The sequence below is a fragment of the Ovis aries genome, chromosome 2 (genome assembly GCF_016772045.2).
Source record: "Ovis aries strain OAR_USU_Benz2616 breed Rambouillet chromosome 2, ARS-UI_Ramb_v3.0, whole genome shotgun sequence".
Taxonomy (NCBI): domain Eukaryota; kingdom Metazoa; phylum Chordata; class Mammalia; order Artiodactyla; family Bovidae; genus Ovis; species Ovis aries.
In genome coordinates, this window is record NC_056055.1 from 169,048,624 (window position 1) to 169,067,401 (window position 18,778).

Here is an 18,778-nt window from a genome sequence, read left to right on the forward strand (position 1 = left end):
TGATGGGACCAGATTCCATGATCTTGGTTTTCTGAATGTTGAGTTTTAAGCCAACTTTTTCGCTCTCCTCTTTCACTTTCATTAACAGGCTCTATAATTCTTCACTTTCTGCTATAAGGGTGGTATTATTTGCATATCTGAGATTACTGATATTTCTCCTGGCAATCTTGATCCCAGTTTGTGCTTCATCCAGCCTGCATTTCTCATGATGTATATATACATATACATACATACATACATATATATATATATATCCCCACACACATATATATATCCAAGTATATGTCTCAAAAAAATTAATGTTTATTGATCTAATTCCATGGACTGTTCTTCTTTAGGTTTTATGAAGCATTCTAGTTCCTTCATCTATATATTTAATTAATTCTCACTCTTCTTTGACACGTAAAAATTTGCCTTTCACACATAAAAATTTTCTAGGTTTGATTTATATCATAAATATTCTTTTTTTAAAGGGATGGTTATTTTCTCTTTGGACTTCAATTACCAATTATAGCTTGTGACTTCCAACTTTCTATTTCCAGTTCAGACTTTTCTTCTCAGACTCAAATTCTCAAGTCTCCCCTAGAGTATTTTTGTCAGCATTTTAAACCAAATAGTCAAAAGCAAACTTGGTATTTCTCCTTAACTTTCAGTCCTTCCGTTATTCTTAATTCACTTTATTAGTGCTATTAACTCAGTGTTATTATGCCTTCACCAAGTTTTCAGACACCCATTTGTTTAAAAATCCATACTCCCTATTTCTAGCCTTTTAGATAGCTTTTCTTTCTTCACTGGATCTTTTACTTATCTTTCTCCTACTTTCAAACAATACAAGTTAGGCTAATATCATTTCTGCTTCAATTATTCCTGCTTCCCACTATTGAAACAGAAAATTCTACTTAATGTAAAAATTAATCTTGTTCTATACTACTACTGATAATGGTTCCAGTCCCATTCCCTACCACATAAACTATTATGTTTTAGCCATGCAGGCTTATTTATCATTATATTTATCTCTAATATGTTTTTATTAAAAAAATAACATATTCTCATATTGTCTACTTTATCTGGAGTACATGCTCATAATTTTGTCTACTGAATTCATCTTTTAAATTTTAGTTTAAATTTCACTTCTTTCACAACCTGTTTTTCCAGATGCCCATCTCCATTTCCTATATTCTACTCTTTCCAGTTAGTGTCACTTGTATTTTTATTTAGAATATGTGTTGTTCTGCTGTGAATTATAGTTGTTTTTTACATTGTTGTGCTTTCCATCTAACCCAACTCACTTTGACACTCATGTTGTAAGTCATTAATTTGTCTAAAGCAGTTTTTCATCTGTGAAACCCCAGCTGATGTCGTTAGCATTGAAAAGATGTTTCTTTTTGAACTAAAGTAAGCATATGTAGTAAAGACAATTTTAGACCGATTCCACTAAAATCAAACCAGATTTGACAACTCAATTACCTAACTTAAAGATGTAAATTAACTATCTTTAGAACATAGTTTAATTTAATGGATTAGAAAGGACATCTGAGAGTGTTAATCTTCATCCTCAAGTTAAGCTATTTTATTGATTCATTGGTTCATTCATCCTATACAAATTATAAAACACTTCTTATATCTAGCACACTACTGAACCTCAAATGGCAAATCAACAACAACAAAAAAAACTATGGTTTCAACAATCACCAAACTGTACAGTGGGAATTAGAGGCATTTTGAGAGCACTCATTTCAGTTCAGTTACTCAGTCGGGTCCGACTCTTTGTGACCCCATGAACCGCAGCACACCAGGCCTCCCTGTCCATTACCAAGTCCCAGAGTTCACCCAAACCCGTGTCGATTGAGTTGGTGATGCCATCCAACCATCTCATCCTCTGTCGTTCCCTTTACCTCTTGCTCTTAATCTTTCCCAGCATCAGGGTCTTTTCCAATGAGTCAGCTCTTCCCATCAGGTGGCCAAAGGATTGGCGTTTCAGCTTCAGCATTAGTCCTTCCAATGAATATTCAGGATTGATTTCCTTTAGGATGGACGGTTTGGATCTCTTTGCAGTCCAAGGGACTCTTAAGAGTCTTCTTCAACACCACAGTTCAAAGCATCAATTCTTTGGCACTCAGCTTTCTTTATAGGCCAACTCTCACATCCATACATGACCACAGGAAAAACCATAGCCTTGACTAGATAGACCTATGTTGATAAAGTAATGTCTCTGCTTTTCAATATGATGCCTAGGTTGGTCATAACTTTCCTTCCAAGGAGTAAGCGTCTTTTAATTTCATGGCTGCAATCACCATCTGCAGTGATTTTGGAGCCCAGAGAAATAAAGTCTAACACTGTTTCCACGGTTTACCCATCTATGTGCCATGAAGTGATGGGACCGGATGCCATGCTCTTAGTTTTCTGAATGTTAAGCTTTAAGCCACCTTTTTCACTCTATTCTTTCATCTTCATCAAGAGGCTCTGTAGTTCTTCTTCACTTCCTGCCATAATGGTGATATCATCTGCATATCTGAGGTTATTGATATTCCTCCCGGCAATCTTGCTTCCAGCCTGTGCTTCCTCCAGCCCAGCATTTCTCATGATATACTCTGCATAGAAGTTAAAAAAGAAGAGTGACAATATACATCCTTGACATATTCCTTTTCCTATTTGGAACCAGTCTGTTGTTCCATGTCCAGTTCTAACTGTTGCCTCCTTACCTGCATACAGGTTTCTCAAGAGGCAGGTCAGGTGGCCTGGTATTCCCATCTCTCTCAGAATTTTCCACAGTTTATTGTGATCCACACAGTCAAAAGCTTTGGCATAGTCAATAAAGCAGAAATAGATGTTTTCTGGAACTCTCTTGCTTTTTCAATGATCCAGCACATGTTGGCAATTTGATCTCTGGTTCCTCTGCCTTTTCTAAAACCAGCTTGAACCTCTGGAAGTTCACGGTTCATGTATTGATGAAGCCTGGCTTGGAGAATTTTAAGCATTACTTTACTAGCGTGCGAGATGAATGTAATTGTGTGATAGTTTCAGCATTCTTTGGCACTGCCTTTCTTTGGGATTTGAGAACATAGTCTTTGTTTATAGTCAACTTGACCTTGATTTCAAATTTGAATACCATGACCATCATATATTTACTGTATAATGTTAAATCAGTTATCAACCATAAGTTTCCTCATCTGAAACTTTTAAATTACAATAATATCTATATTTTTGACTGGTCTAGGGTTTCAAAGAGATTTCATGTTTAAAAAACTTGATATGTGTGTATGTGTATGTATAGACATGTATATATTTAAATTTATAAGTTATAGCTGTAGATGCTGGTGGAGAAAACCAAAATATAAATAACTACCATACAAAATAAAAACGTCATAATTTCTGAAGATCCATTTATTCTATGGGTTTCCTTGGTAGCTCAGATGGTAAAGAATCTATCTGCAATGTGGTAGACCTGGGTTTGATCCCTGTAATGGGAAGATCCCATAGAGAAGGGAATGACTACCCACTCCACTATTCTTGCCTGGAAAATCTCCATGGACAGAGGAGCCTGGTTGGCTACTGTCCATGTGGTCGCAAAGAGTTGGACACAACTGAGCAGCTAAGCACAACACATTCAGTCCCTATTTTTATTAATAACATTTTGCAGACCAAATGACTTGTCTTTGCACATTATGTAAATATTAATGTTTATATTAGCATATAATTAGCATTGACCCCAATTTCAAACCTAAAAATCAGATGTAATTGATTCATATATTGGTTAAGTTTATATAAAGGAAGCAGAAATTGTTCCAGGTATCTCAAAGGAATACCGGTTTCCCTTGTGGCTCAGCTGGTACACAATGGAGTATTACTCAGCCGTTAAAAAGAATTCATTTGAATCAGTTCTGATGAGATGGATGAAACTGGAGCCAATTATACAGAGTGAAGTAAGCCAGAAAGAAAAACACCAATACAGTATACTAACACATATATATGGAATTTAGGAAGATGGCAATGACGACCCTGTATGCAAGACAGGAAAAAAGACACAGATGTGTATAACGGACTTTTGAACTCAGAGGGAGAGGGAGAGGGTGGGATGATTTGGGAGAATGGGAATTCTAACATGTATACTATCATGTAAGAATGGAATCGCCAGTCCATGTCTGACGTAGGGTGCAGCATGCTTGGGGCTGGTGCATGGGGATGACCCAGAGAGATGTTGTGGGGAGGGAGGTGGGAGGGAGGGTCATGTTTGGGAACGCATGTAAGAATTAAAGATTTTAAAATTAAAAAAAAAAAAAAGTAAAGCAACCATACTCCAGTTTTAAAAAAAAAATACATCATGCTTTGAAACTTAGCATGTCCCCTGAAGATTAAAAAAAAAAAAAAAAAAAAAAGAATGCACCTGCAATGTGGGAGACCTGGGTTTGATCCCTGGGTTGGGAAGATCCCCTGGAGAAAGGAAAGGATACCCACTCCTTTCTCTGGCCTGGAGAATTCGATGGACTGTGAAATTCATGGGGTCGCAAAGAGTTGAAATAACTGAGTGACTTTCACTTTTACTTTCATCTCAAAGGTAAATAGATTTGAAGTCTCAGTTGTCATCATAGCAGTTAAAATCACTAAAGAGGGCACAAGTTAAAGCTTTCAAGTTGTGGGATTGGAGTATGTTCCAGTTAGAAGGGAAGCTATGATAATTAATGAATTTACTAGTAGCATATTGTTAGGCAAGAGAAAAAGAACCAGGTTTCTACCCCAGAGTACTTCAGCCTTATGAAGTTGAGAGGAAAATGTGGAACTGTAAAAAAGAGGTTGTCAAGTAGGAAAACCAGGACCTGGAAGCAAAATGATGACTGTGTATCAGGAAGGAGTAGTTAACAGTGTGAAGTGCTGCTCGTAGGTCAAGTAAATTGAGGGCTGAGAAAAGCCATTGTACTTATCAACATCAAGGCCATCGGAGACTTATGTATGAGCAGTCTCTAGAGCAATGGAGATAAAAGCTTGATGGAGTGGGTTTAAGATTAAAACAAAGAAAAAAAAAATTAAAACAAAGAGGAAGGAGAGGCTGTGAGTATGGATTATTTTGTAAATTTTAATTACAAAGCGGAACAGAAAAATTCGGCAACAGTGACCAGTATAGGAAGTGGGATTAAGCTTTTTTTGTTTTTAATAAAAATTATGTTTGATGATGAAAATGAGTTAATACAAAGATCAGAAAACAGTCTGTAAAGGGATATAGCAAATATTAATATTTTAGATTCGGGAGGCCAATGACTCAACTAAGCCAACTAGTTGAGCACTGTTTGTAAAAGCAGCCATAGGCAGTGTGTAAACAAATGACTGTGATTATGTTCCAGTGAAATTTAGTTGACAAAAAGAGATGGAGGCTTTAGTTTGATCTAATATAAATTTTTAAAAATGATTAAGAGAGAAAGCTAAGAAAAACTAAACTGATCTGGGAGTAAGTGAAAGGGACAGGGATTTGTGCACAGGAATTGTGGTTGTAGCTTTAATTATGAGTTAAACCAGATTTGAAAAGCAAGAAAGACAATGTGAAGCATAAATCTGTGGAAATTTTCTGTTGATAGCTTCGATTTTCTCAGGAAAATAGGAAACAAGATCATCATTTGCAGGTGACTGTCAAGAAGGAGCTTTACATTTTTAATAAGTGATGCTGCATAAAATAATTATATAAAAGTTGAAAAGCAATGGGGCTAATACTATAGATAATTAATTTTTAGTAAAATAGAAAATTTTCAGGTTTGAATGTTCTAGCTATTCTTTTACACATTGGGGTTTTCATGTATTTTTATCAAAATCTATAATATTTCTGAAACACCAGCTAAGTCTATGGCAGATATTTATTTTGAATCATTCACCTTTAAAACCTTTATTTTCCTCCCTACTGGGGAAAAAAAAAGAAATTGACACAATCCGTTAATATCCCTATTTTCAGACACCACAGTCAGTCATATATTCTATCCATATACTTTTTCTAGTTTAGCAAACTTATTGATGTTAGAAATTATTTGTGCAATGAACATGTCTGTCAGTTCATCTCTGTTTCATGCATTTATCATATTGAATCATAATTTGCTCTGAGGTTTTGTTAACTGTTGTTTCAATGGCATATTTTTTCTGAAAAGGTTTAGATATGAAATATATTATGTCCAGTGTTTAATATTTTGCCATCAATGAAAGATAAATTATTGAAATGGAATATACTCACATTGATTGCTCTGAAGGTTATACATGGATTACTAAATCAAAACAAGGCCACAAAAGATAGAAAATCAATGGATATGTCAGATAGGAAAGGCATAAATGGTGAAATCAACCACTGAGTTGATATTTATCCTCTTGAAATAATTTAATTTACCAGAATTTGAAAGGATTTGTGACTTTGAACATATGTAATAAGGGGGAAAATGAAAGACTGAATAGATTGATCTGAAATTTTATTGACAGTGCTTCAAACAAATGCAATCCAGAATATTTTGGGGGGAATCGATATTGTTTGTTTTGTATAGCAGTACAGAAACTTTCTAGAAAATCTATCAAAGCTTTATTATTACAGTATGCACTGTGTAAATATTAACATTTAAATTTAAATAGTATACATGTGTGCATAGTTATAAAGACATAATATTTTTGTTTTTCTTCCCCAGAACTGTTGCCTAATTGCCAGCAGTTGAATTGTCAGCATAAATGTGCTATGGTCAGAAATAGTACAGTGTGCTACTGTGAGGATGGATTTGAAATAAAAGAAGATGGAAGAAGTTGTAAAGGTAACTATGACATGTTATTCTACTGTTTTATTTTAACAGAGGCTTAGTTAACAGAAATTTGATAAAATATCTTTGCACACTTACCATGTGTTCCACATAGCATTTATGTTCATGTCTTGTTTGTTTTTTGAGTGTTATAAGTTGGCTCTTCCCTTAAAACCTCATACATAAACATTAGATAAGCCTTTATAAAGTCAATTTTCTTTTTTTTTTTAATTTGAGGTATAGTTGGTTAACAGTATTGTACAAATCTCTGCTATACAGCAAAGTGACTCAGTTATACATATATATAGATTATTTTATGTATTCTTTTCCATTATGGTTTATCACAGGATCTTGAACATAATTCTCTATGCTATACAGCAGGACCTTTTTGTTTATCCATTCTAAATGTAGTACTTTGCATCTACCAACCCCAACTCCCAGTTTATCTGTTTCCCTCTGCCCCTCTCCCTTAGCAACCACAAATTTATTCTTTATGTGTGTGAGTGTGTTTCAGTTTTCTAGAGAAGTTCATTTTTGCCATATTTTAGATTCCTCATACAATAATATAAATTTTCAATTCATATTGCAGCAATGTCAAACATTGGACATATCAACATGGGGTATGTTTTAGTCACTAAAACTTTGAATTTAATTATTTTAACCTTCTCAATATTTTATACCTTTTATATCTGTTATATTGTTGCAGTGTAGTAATCTGTTATTAACCAGTTTAGGTTAATAATAGTCTTGTACTTTTCTTTCAACTTTGACATTAGAATTCCAGTGACTGGTATTTGACCAATAGCAATAATAATGAAACAAGGAAATCAGTCCTGAGTATTCATTGGAAGGACTGATGCTGAAGCTGAAGCTTCAATACTTTGGCCATCTGATATGAAGAACTGACTCATTAGAAAAGACCCTGATGCTGGGAAAGACTGAAATCAGGAGGAGACAATGGAGGATGAGATGGTTGGATGGCATCACCGACTCGATGGACATGAGTTTGAGAAAGCTCTGGGAGTTGGTGATGGACAGGGAAGCCTGGGGTGCTGCAGTCCATGGGGCTGCAAAGAATCAGACATGACTGAGAGACTGAACTGAATAATAATTAACATAAAATATTTTATTTTTAATGTTTTAATTTTTGCCTTTCATGAATGCTGTACACCAAATGTTTAGTTCCCAAAATGACTCTGCTGCTGCTGCTGCTAAGTCGCTTCAGTCGTGTCCAACTCTGTGTGACCCCAGAGACAGCAGCCCACCAGGCTCCCCCGTCCCTGGGATTCTCCAGGCAAGAACACTGGAGTGGGTTGCCATGTCCTTCTCCAATGCATGACAGTGAAAAGTGAAAGTGAAGTTGCTCAGTCGTGTCCAACCCTCAGCGACCTCATGGACTGCAGCCTACCAGGCTCCTCCATCCATGGGGTTTTCCAGGCATGAGTACTGGAGTGAGGTGCCATTGCCTTCTCCGCAAAATGACTCCACTCATCCATATTGAACTATTTTAGGTTATTTCTCCATTCTATAGAACTCTATTATATTTATATATTTAAGTATGTGTGTGTGTGTGTATCTACAATATAAAAACTTATATGGTATATAAAATTTATATAAGTAAAACATGAAATATAGAATCTATATATAAAACTGAGGAATATCTAGATTGTCAGCAACACTTATAAACAGAATATTTCCCAAAGAAATTGGTGCTTTGCTCATTACTTTAAACCTCTACTTTAATATTTTAACCTTTACCTTAAAAATATAATCTTAAAATTAGAAAAATCCTCAGAGAATATTTTTTTTTATTTTTTTTTTATTTTAGTTTTTTATTTTTTAAATTTTAAAATCTTTAATTCTTACATGCATAAAATCCTCATGACAAAATTAGAAAAGTGAGACCCAGAAAAATTAAGTGATTTACTTCAGTCTGCACCTCTTTTTAGTAAAATACTTTGGAACTAAAATGTAGATCTCCAGAGCCCAGGTATTCTTATCTTAGAGGCTCATTGCTTCATAATGTACATCAGGCTTAGTTTCTCATTTTAAGTGTTCCTTGATTACTCAGGTTTTTTTTTTTTTTTTTTTTTTGCTTTTCTTTAGTAAACTCCTTTCTTTGCTTGGGGTCAGAGAATGGGACTGAGAGTTCTATCCTCTGATCACTTTTTTGGTCTTTCTGATGACCAATCCCATTCTGAGATTATCTAATGGTCCCACCGTGAGTCATTAGTTTAGATTTGAGAGTATTTCAGAAGGCTTCATTATAATTACTGGAGACGGCAATGGCACCCCATTCCAGGACTCTTGCCTGGAAAATCCCATGGATAGAGGAGCCTGGTAGGCTGCAGTCCATGGGGTCGCTAAGAGTTGGACACGACTGAGTGGCTTCACTTTCACTTTTCACTTTCATACATTGGAGAAGGAAATGGCAACCCACTCCAGTGTTTTTGCCTGGAGAATCCCCGGGATGGGGGGAGCCTGGTGGGCGGCTGTCTATTGGGTCGCACAGAGTCAGACACGACTGAAGTGACTTAGCAGCAGCAGCAGCAGCAGTATTATAATTACAAAACCTACTTTGTGTAACTCAGAAAATTACAAGGGTTAGAAACTCTGCCAGAAACTGAGAACAAAGACCAAATAGATATTCTTATTATACCCAGGCAGTTTAATCCACCTAACACTCTTGAGAGGAGGTTCATGGATTTCTCTTTCTTGCCTGCCTTTTTAATATTGGTATCCTGCAGGATTTTTCTATATCTGTTTTCTGACTTACCCTTTTTCTTTGTGGGATCAAGTCTCTGCTATTTTTTAAAATCTACTATCCATATGCTATTGATTATCTGAAACTCCAAGACCAATCTTACCTTGTATTATTTACTAGTCCCATATTTCCAACTGCTTATTAACATTTACTCAAGGATACTCTGCAGACATCTCAAATTAAACACATCCAAATCAAATCTAGTATTTCCTCCCATGATATCCTCTAAAGTGTGTGAGTGCATGCTCAGTTATGTCTGTCTCTTTGTTACCCTATGGACAGTAACCTTCCGGGCTCCTCTGTCCAAGAAATTCTCCTAGTAAGAATACTGGAGTGGGTTGCCATTTCCTTCTCCAGGGGATCTTCCTGACCCAGGGATTGGACCTGAGTCACCTACACTGGCAGGTGGATTTTTTCTCTGAGCAACCAGAGAAACCATGGTATACCCTAAGGGGGATATCAAATCTATATTTCTTATAAATTAAACCACCATTCATTCACTTCCAACGTATCCAACCTAGTCTTTACATGTTGTCTTTTTTATTTTTTAAAACATTTGAGTCTATTCCCTCTTCCCATTGTTATTGCCACTATAGTTCAAACTATTACGACTTCTAAACACAATTTGTTATATGAAATTAGCACATAGGTCATTTTCCCGGATTCTTTCTCTATATTCATTAATCCATTTTTCATATGACTTTATTTAGTTTTAAAATACAAAGTAGATCATAAAACTCCTATAATTAATGTTTCCCAATGCCTATAAGGTTATAGCACTTTAGCATGCAAATAACTTCATTATCTCATCCCTAGACTGTTTTCCCAACATTACCTCTTACTATTTCCCTATATTTACCCTTGTTCCACTTGAAATTGTTTGAAATCCCTACTGTGTCATCCCAATGATTTTTCACATGCTCTTTTGTTTAACTGCAATACCTCTTTCCATCTGATCCATTTTTATTTAGTCTGAGGAAATCTAAATCATCCTTTAATCTCAGCTCAGTATGAAGCCTTCACTAACATCCTCCCTTCAGTTCCAAGCAGGTTCATTTACCTCTCTTTGTTTCTATCATAACTAGAATGCCTTTATTATAAGGAAATGCATAGAAATGAGATTCTTATTTCACTAGACTTGTTTCAAAATTTGAAACCATGTTTTATCAGTGTTAGTTTCTTAAGGGATTAGTATAGTGCTTGGTACACAAGACAGACTGAAAACACATTTGTCTAAATTATTAACTGACAGATTTTTTTTTTTTTTAATTTGTCTGGCTGGTGAACAATCATTAAGTACCTGCTGCTTATAGAGGTTTGGACAAGTGCTGGAGGAAAAAAGTATTGGGAGTGGAAGGAGTAAAGAAATAGGAGGAGGTCCATAGATATTAAAATATAAAATAAGATAAAATTTTTCTTTTTGATGAATATTTAAGTTTCCTCCTTTTGATTTAGTGAGGGTAGTTTACATATCTTGGCCCAGAAATTTCATTTAATGTGTTCATTGAAAACCGTGTTTCCAGATTAGTTCTTTGTTAAAATACTGAAAAAAAAAAACAGATTTATAAACACTAGAACTCTTGAGCAAATATACATCAGAGTGCATGTAATGCCTTTGCACAAATAGCCAAGGACTTTTAACCTGGCCATCAAAAATGCAAATAAATTCTCCTTTAAAGTAAATGACTTTATTTTAAGCTTGATCTTGTCCATAACTCTTAAAATAATAATGAATTTTATGTTCAGATTCTGTGGTTGTGAAAAGATATGTTGGAGTTGGCTCTTTCTTAAAAAAAAAAAAAAATAGCCTATTTCCAAAGTTTGGGGAAAAAAGAAATATTCTTCAGGGGGAAAAAAGTACCCAACCATAAATCTCCTTAGAAATGATGCCAATTTTCCTTTTAGATCAAGATGAATGTGCTATTTATGGTACATGCAGCCAGTCCTGCATAAATACATATGGATCCTATGCCTGCAGTTGTGTGGAGGGCTACATAATGCAGCCAGACAATAGATCCTGCAAAGCCAAAAATGGTAAGTTACCTATTTTTTTGTCTTTCCAGAATTTATTTCCTGTTTATAGTTCCTTTTCATTAGAAATGTCATAAAGTAATATGACTTTGAAGAAATAGATCTTTCCTTCATTTGAATTCACTGATCCATACTTGCAAATTCAGAGCAGTTCTTTTAGTTGTCACTGATCACTACAAAACTCCTTGCATTACAGGAAGTTTATAATGAACAAAAAAACCTGTTCAAAGAAAATGGGTTAATTGATTTGAATTACCCCTCTCTCTCCTGGACTATATGATGGATTCTTAAATGGTTTCTGTCGTTTACTGCTTCCCTCTAAAATTCATGTATCACATAATAAAGTTATCTGCTAAAATATAAACCAGACCACACCATTATTTTGCTTAAAATCACCCAATACTTTCACTTACGTTGAGAATAAAATCCAACTTCTCACAGGACTTCTAAAGGCTAATGATCTGGTACCATTTAATTTTCATCTCATCTCCTAGTACTTCTCCTTTTATCATACACAAGACAGCCTATTTTCCTTCTCCTTCAGCCATTCTCTCTTTCCTTGAGGTCTTTTCATTTGCTGTTTGATCTGCCTAAGATAGTCACATTCTTATCATTCAAGTCTTAGCTAAAATGTCAACACTCAGAATGACCTCTGACCATTCTATTTAAGGGTGTGTACTCTCTCCAACAGTATCTTATTTCCCAACTATACTTATTTATTCATACCTATTCTATAACAGTATGACTTTTCAGTTTTATTTTCTTTATAGCAATACCATTTGAAATGAACTTATTTATGTAATTGTTTATCATTGGGTTTACCCAGAACAATATAAGCATTATGAAAGTACAGAACTCATCAATTTTGTTTGCTGTTACTTAATCAGTTCTGAAAATTGCCTGGAACATGTAAGTATTCAGTGTATATTTATGGAAGGAAGGAAGGAAGGAAGAAAGGAAAAAGAACAAATTGTTCTTTCTAATTAAGATGACTAAAACGAGTGTTGTCCTCTTAAGTGTTTTCATTTCATGTTTCAAAACTGCCTTCCCTTTATCTTTTACATGCATATAAAGCCTACGTTTTCTACACAGTGTTCAGTCTAAGTAAACCCTAAGTATTGTTGGTTTGCTAATGAGATATTCTGTTGATGATAGGATAACACTGTTTTGTGTATGTGTGTGTGTGCATGAAATGAATTAGCTTGGAGACAATATATGAAAATATTATACATGGTATTCCATCTGGCATCTTCTAACTTCCTCCAAATTAGGTTTCATTTCATGCATTTTCAAATTATGATGTTATAATAAGTTAATCAATGTCCCCCTACTCTCTTTTATTAACAACTGAGAAATTAGACATGGGACTGGGTTCCCTTTCCTGAAACTAAATTGAGCAAAGCATTGGATTTGCTCTGCAAGCTACTGCTGCTTCCCTTTACATCATAACCTCATGTTGCAATTTCAACTATTTCTCTGAGATAGTATGCTTAATGATTTACAAAATATATTTGTACAGAAAATTACCAAGAAAGGAACTCTTTTACTTCTTGTTTATTTCTTTCAGTTGCTGACTTGGTTTATGAGGTTCTATTTATTTTTGGGTATAATCCTCCAGAAAAAATAGGTCAAGTTATATGTTACTCTTTTTTCCTACCACTGAGAATTCTGAATTAATATATTGACAGATGAAAGAAGTAAAAGATTTTTTCATTTATTGATCCACTCAATATTGCTGTGAATACACAGGGAGAATGTTGTGTAATAAACCCTATTCAAAGAAGGACTTTCTCTCTTTTACATGGACTGGTTTCTGACAAAAAGAAATGTAACCAAAGAGGGCTGGCATATGATATTAATTATGCATCAAGGATATTTGATGACTCTACTATTGATGATGGAATGTATAAATGACTTCACTTCTAAGTGGTTGGCTTGATGATAATATTGGAGTATATAATTAGAACAATACACAGTTTTCATGGGAATGTTCCTGTGGTTTGTAATCGGGAAAGAATGAATAATATTGTAAATGAGTATAAGTCTATAACATATACTGACTAGTTCTAAAGGTCACATGGGTATTTAAACAATGCATTTGTATAATTAAAAAGAAAGGCAAGGGTGGGATGATTTGAGAGAATAGCACTGAAATATGTATATTACCATATGTGAAATAGATCACCAGTCCAAGTTCAATGCATGAAACAGGGCACTCAAAGCCGGTGCACTGGGACAACCCTGGGATGGGGTGGGGAGGGAAGAGGGTAGGGATTCAGAATGGGGGACACATGTACACTCATGGCTGATTCATGTCAGTGTGTGGCAGAGCCCACTAAATATAGTAAAGTAATTCACCTCCAATTAAAATAAATTAATTAATTAAAAAATCAAACCCAAAGACTACAGTAGGCAGCTAGAATTGCACACAAAAGGAAAGTTCTGCAAAGGCCTTACTAGATAATAGAAGGGAAAGCAAAAGGTCTGAGGATAAGTAGCCCTTTATGTGAAGGCAGAGTGGCAGAATCAGTAGGTTGGGAAGCTGCTATTAAGGTGGTGAACTAGCTTAGCACAAAATAAAATCGTGATCACTCCCCAACTAGTCACCCTGAAAGCTTGCCTGTGGAACATTATTTTCAATGTAACATTTGATAGTAATAAGGAAAATTAAGTTAATTGATTGTCCCTCTTTTTGCAATATAATGACCAAATCCAAGTAAAATTCAAGATCCTTTTTAAGAAATGCTTTTAATAGGAGAGGGCATTTTAGTTTGTGTGGCAGATGGAAGAAAAGATTAATATGAGGCAGGAGGCCTTTTCATACCTGATAATCCATGCAGTACAGACAAAACCTTTTCTACCCTTAGTAAGACTGACCTGATTACTGCAATATAGAATCAAGTGTTTCAAAGTTGAGAGCAACTTCAAAGGTAGCCTAGTCCAAGTATCTGTGTAATATCAAAATAGGTAATTTCCAAATGGAAGAAAGTCTGCGATCTATGTTAAAAAAAATTAACTATGCGAACGATATCATTAGGTAGGAAGAGGCATGCTAGAATGTGAATGTCATAATGAATTATTCATAATTTTAGAATGGGACAAACATTAAAAACTAGTAACTTTCAGGCATCTATAGGTATCCAATAAGACATCCTGTATATTTTTTTTAATATTTTTTGAAATCAATTCTAATAATGACATCAACTCTGAATATGAAATGTTTTTCTTTGTTTATTCTGTTTTCTTTTTTAAAATTTAACTTTCTTTTAACTTAGGCTGATTTTGTTGTAGAATTATGTGTTAAATATGGGCCCCCCCTGATTGATAGTGGGCCCATGCTGAACCTATGAGAGTAAAAATAATAGTTAAGGGTGTTTAACTTATGAACTGCTGGCAATTTTGAATGAACTGATGAGATCAGTCTCCTCTAACTGTATTTTCAATGTCCTCACCACTTGCCGAAGGCAAGTACTTACCTCAGTGTTCAGTTCTGTGGTACCTGTAGGGCTTTACTGATTACACTAAAGTAGCAGAAAAATAAAGAGCACTAAATAATTCTGTGTTCATCAGGGGAGAGGCACTGCCTTAAATGGTACCAGTGAGAGCGAGAGCATACTTCTTTGCCATAGAGGAACCTGAGTAGAGAGAGAACAGAGCCCATTAAATAACCTTGGGATTCTGTTACAACTTATACTTTGGTCTTCACTGATTTGGGTGAGGGTAAGGAGAGACTTTTTAGGCAGGAACTCTTAGTTGTTGCTCAGACAGTAAAGACTCTGCCCACAATGCAGGAGACCAAAGTCTGATCCCTGGGTTGGGAACATCCCCTGGAGAAGGGAATGGCCGCCAAGTCCAATAATATTCCCTGAAAAATTCCATGAACAGAAGAGTCTGGTGGGCTACCATCCATGGGGTTGCAAAGAGTAGGACACAACTGAGCAACTAACACTTAGTTGTAAGAAAGACAAATTATAATACCTCTATAAACCATAGGAGCACACCTCCAAACAGTGTTAGAAATTGTTTCCATAGCACTTGCTTTCTTCAAATCCCTTAGGATTATACAGTGGAAGTGACAAATAGATTCAAGGGATTAGATCTGAGTGCCTGAAGAACTGTGAGTGGAGGTTCCTGACATTGTACAGGAGGCAGGGATCAAGACCATCCCCATGGAAAAGAAATGCAAAAAGGACAAATGGTTGTCTGAGAAAGCCTTACAAATAACTGTGAATAGAAGAGAAGAGAAAGGCAAGGAGAAAAGGAAAGATATACCCATTGAATGCAGAGTTCCAAAGAATAGCAAAGAGAAATAAGAAAGCCTTCCTCAGCTATCAGTGAAAAGAAATAGAGGAAAACAATAGAATGGGAAAGTCTAGAGATCTCTTCAAGATAATTAGAAATACCAAGGGAACATTTCATTCAAAGATGGGCACAATAAAGGACAGAAATGGTATGGACCTAACAGAAACAGAAGATATTAAGAAGAGGTGGCAAGAATACACAGAAGAACTATACAAAAAGATCATCATGATCTAGATAATCATGATGGTGTGATCACTCACCTAGAGCCAGACATCCTGGAATGTGAAGAGAAGTGGGCATTAGGAAGCATCACTACGAACAAAACTAGTGGAGGTGATGGAATTCCAGTTGAGCTATTTCAAATCCTAAAAAATGATGTTGTGAAAGTGTTGCACTCAATATGCCAGGAAATTTGGAAAACGCAGCAGTGGCCACAGGACTGGAAAAGGTCAGTTTCCATTCCATTCTCAAAGAAAAGCAATGCCAAAGAAGCTTAAACTACTTCACAATTGCACCTCACATGCTAGTAAAATAATGCTCAAAATTCTCCATGCCAGGCTTCAACAGTATGTGAATTATGAAATTCCAGATGTTCAAGCTTAATTTAGAAAAGGCAGAGAAACCAGAGATTGAGTTGCCAACATCTTCTGGATCATTGAAAAAGCAAGAGAGTGCCAGAAAAACATCTACTTCTGCTTTATTGATTATGCCAAGGCCTATGACTGTGTAGACCATAACAAATTGGAAAATTCTTCAAGAGGTGGGACTACCAGACCACCTAACCTGCCTCTTGAGAAACCTGTATGCATGTCAGGAAGCAACAGTTAGAACTGGACATGGAAGAATAGGTTGGTTCCAAGTTGGGAAAGGAGTATGTCAAGGCTGTATATTGTCAGCCTGCTTATTTAATTTATATGCAGAGTACATCATGAAAACTGCTGGGCTCCAGGAAGCACAAGCTGGAATCAAGATTGCTGGGAGAAATATCAATAACCTCAGATATGCAGATGACACCACCCTTATGCCAGAAAGCAAAGAAGAACTGAAGACCCTCCTGATGAAAGTGAAATAGGAGAGTGAAAAAGTTGGCTTAAAGCTCAACATTTAGAAAATTAAGATCATGACATCCGGTCCCATCATTTCATGGCAGACAGATGGGGAAACAATGGAAACAGTGACCAGACTTTATTTTGGGAGGCTCCAAAATCACTGCAGATGGTGACTGCAGCCATGAAATTAAAAGATGCTTACTCCTTGGAAGAAAAGTTATAACCATTCTAGACAGCATATTAAAAAGCAGAGACATTATTTTGCTAACAAAGGTCCATCTAGTCCAAGCTATATTTTTTCCAGTAGTCATTTATGGATGTGAAAATTGAAATACAAAGAAAGCTGAAGGCCAAAGAATTGATGCTTCTGAACTGTGGTGTTGGAGAAGACTCTTGAGAGTCCCTTGGACTGCAAGGAGATCCAGCCAATCAATCCTAAGGGATATCAGTCTTGAATATTCATTGGAAGGACTGATGCTGAAGCTGAAACTCCAATACTTTCATCACCTGATGTGAAGAACTGACTTATTTAAAAAAACCCTGATGCTGGGAAAGACTGAAGGCAGGAGGAGAAGGGGGCGACAGAGGATGAGATGGTTGGATGGCATCACTGACTCAATGGACATGAGTTTGAGTAAACTCCAGGAGTTGGTGATGGACAGGCAGGCCTGAGTGCTGCACTCCATGGGGTCACAAAGAGTCAGACACAACTGAGCAACTGAACTGAACTGATAATCCATAGGAGTACACCTCCAAATAATGTTAAAAATTGTTTCTATTACACTTTCTTACTTTTCTACAGTTGAAAAAAGAGAGATAAAATATATCTTCCTATGGCTCCTATTTCTAACTTCTACTATCCTCTACTAATAAATAGTTTAAATTTTCCTTTTGGAATGTGGTGGAATATCCATGGTTTTCTGTCAAGACTGGATCTACTTGTAGGGGGAATAGGCTGGTACTTGTATACAAAGGGAAGAGCCCAGGAATTAAAACAAACAAACACACACACACACACACACACACACACACACACACACACACACACACACACACACACACAAAGGAAGGAAATGGAAGAACCCCTGTTCAGTGTATCATAGTCTCATCAGTCACTTGTGATGATTGAAATTCAGTTAGTAAAGTATAATTGCATTGTTGTTGTTTTTAATAACTACCCATGTTGAAATCTAAATATTCCTAGGAAGGGTAATATTGTCTTTGTAATCTTGGTAGTTTATGAAACTACTCGGTTAGACTTGTTTCAGTCTACCATCTAGCTAAGAGTAGCTCCCTGCAGAATGACATGTGATTATGTCTTGACAATGTGAAGATATACTATTTAGCATTCTTACTATTTTTAGATAGCCCAAAGGATTAGTTCTTGCACAGTTTGTCATTTCATTGAGGCATAACTATGAATGATACTTGGTGACATGAATGTATATGAGTAATTCTGAGCTAGGGGGAAGGCTTGCAGACCAAGAGCAGCATAGAAATCAAGATTTGTTGTTTTTCTCTAAGTCACGTATGCATGGAGAAAATGGTGTACACTATGGTAAGCTGTAAGTGACAGAGAAATAACAGTGCCTGGAACAGAGTATGTGCTGGGTAAAAGTTTGTCAGATGTTTTAAGCAATTTCCTAAACATTCAGGAAGCAGAATAAGGGTACTAGAATATTGAGGATCAATAAAAGGAAAGTCAAAAGACTGGAGACGTTTCAAAGGGTAACTTAAGTTCAGCATTACTTTTCTTTTCTTTTTCTTTTTTTCTACCCACACAACTGTTAATGAGCTTTCCAATACTGAGGTATAAAACTCCTCATGAATATTCTATGTTCTATATTTTTGTTATTTTTAAAATTTTACTTTTTTTTTCT

General features: G+C 35.7%; 1 protein-coding gene across 1 annotated transcript in view; it reads left to right on the top strand.

The window, feature by feature from the left end:
- Positions 1 to 18,778, top strand: part of LRP1B (LDL receptor related protein 1B) — a 2,196,232-nt gene that overhangs the window by 976,185 nt on the left and 1,201,269 nt on the right. Inside the window, exons 4-5 of the mRNA XM_060411151.1 lie at positions 6,648 to 6,767; positions 11,422 to 11,550. Coding sequence (XP_060267134.1) covers positions 6,648 to 6,767; positions 11,422 to 11,550 — 249 coding nt within the window. The remainder of the gene's footprint in view (positions 1 to 6,647; positions 6,768 to 11,421; positions 11,551 to 18,778) is intronic.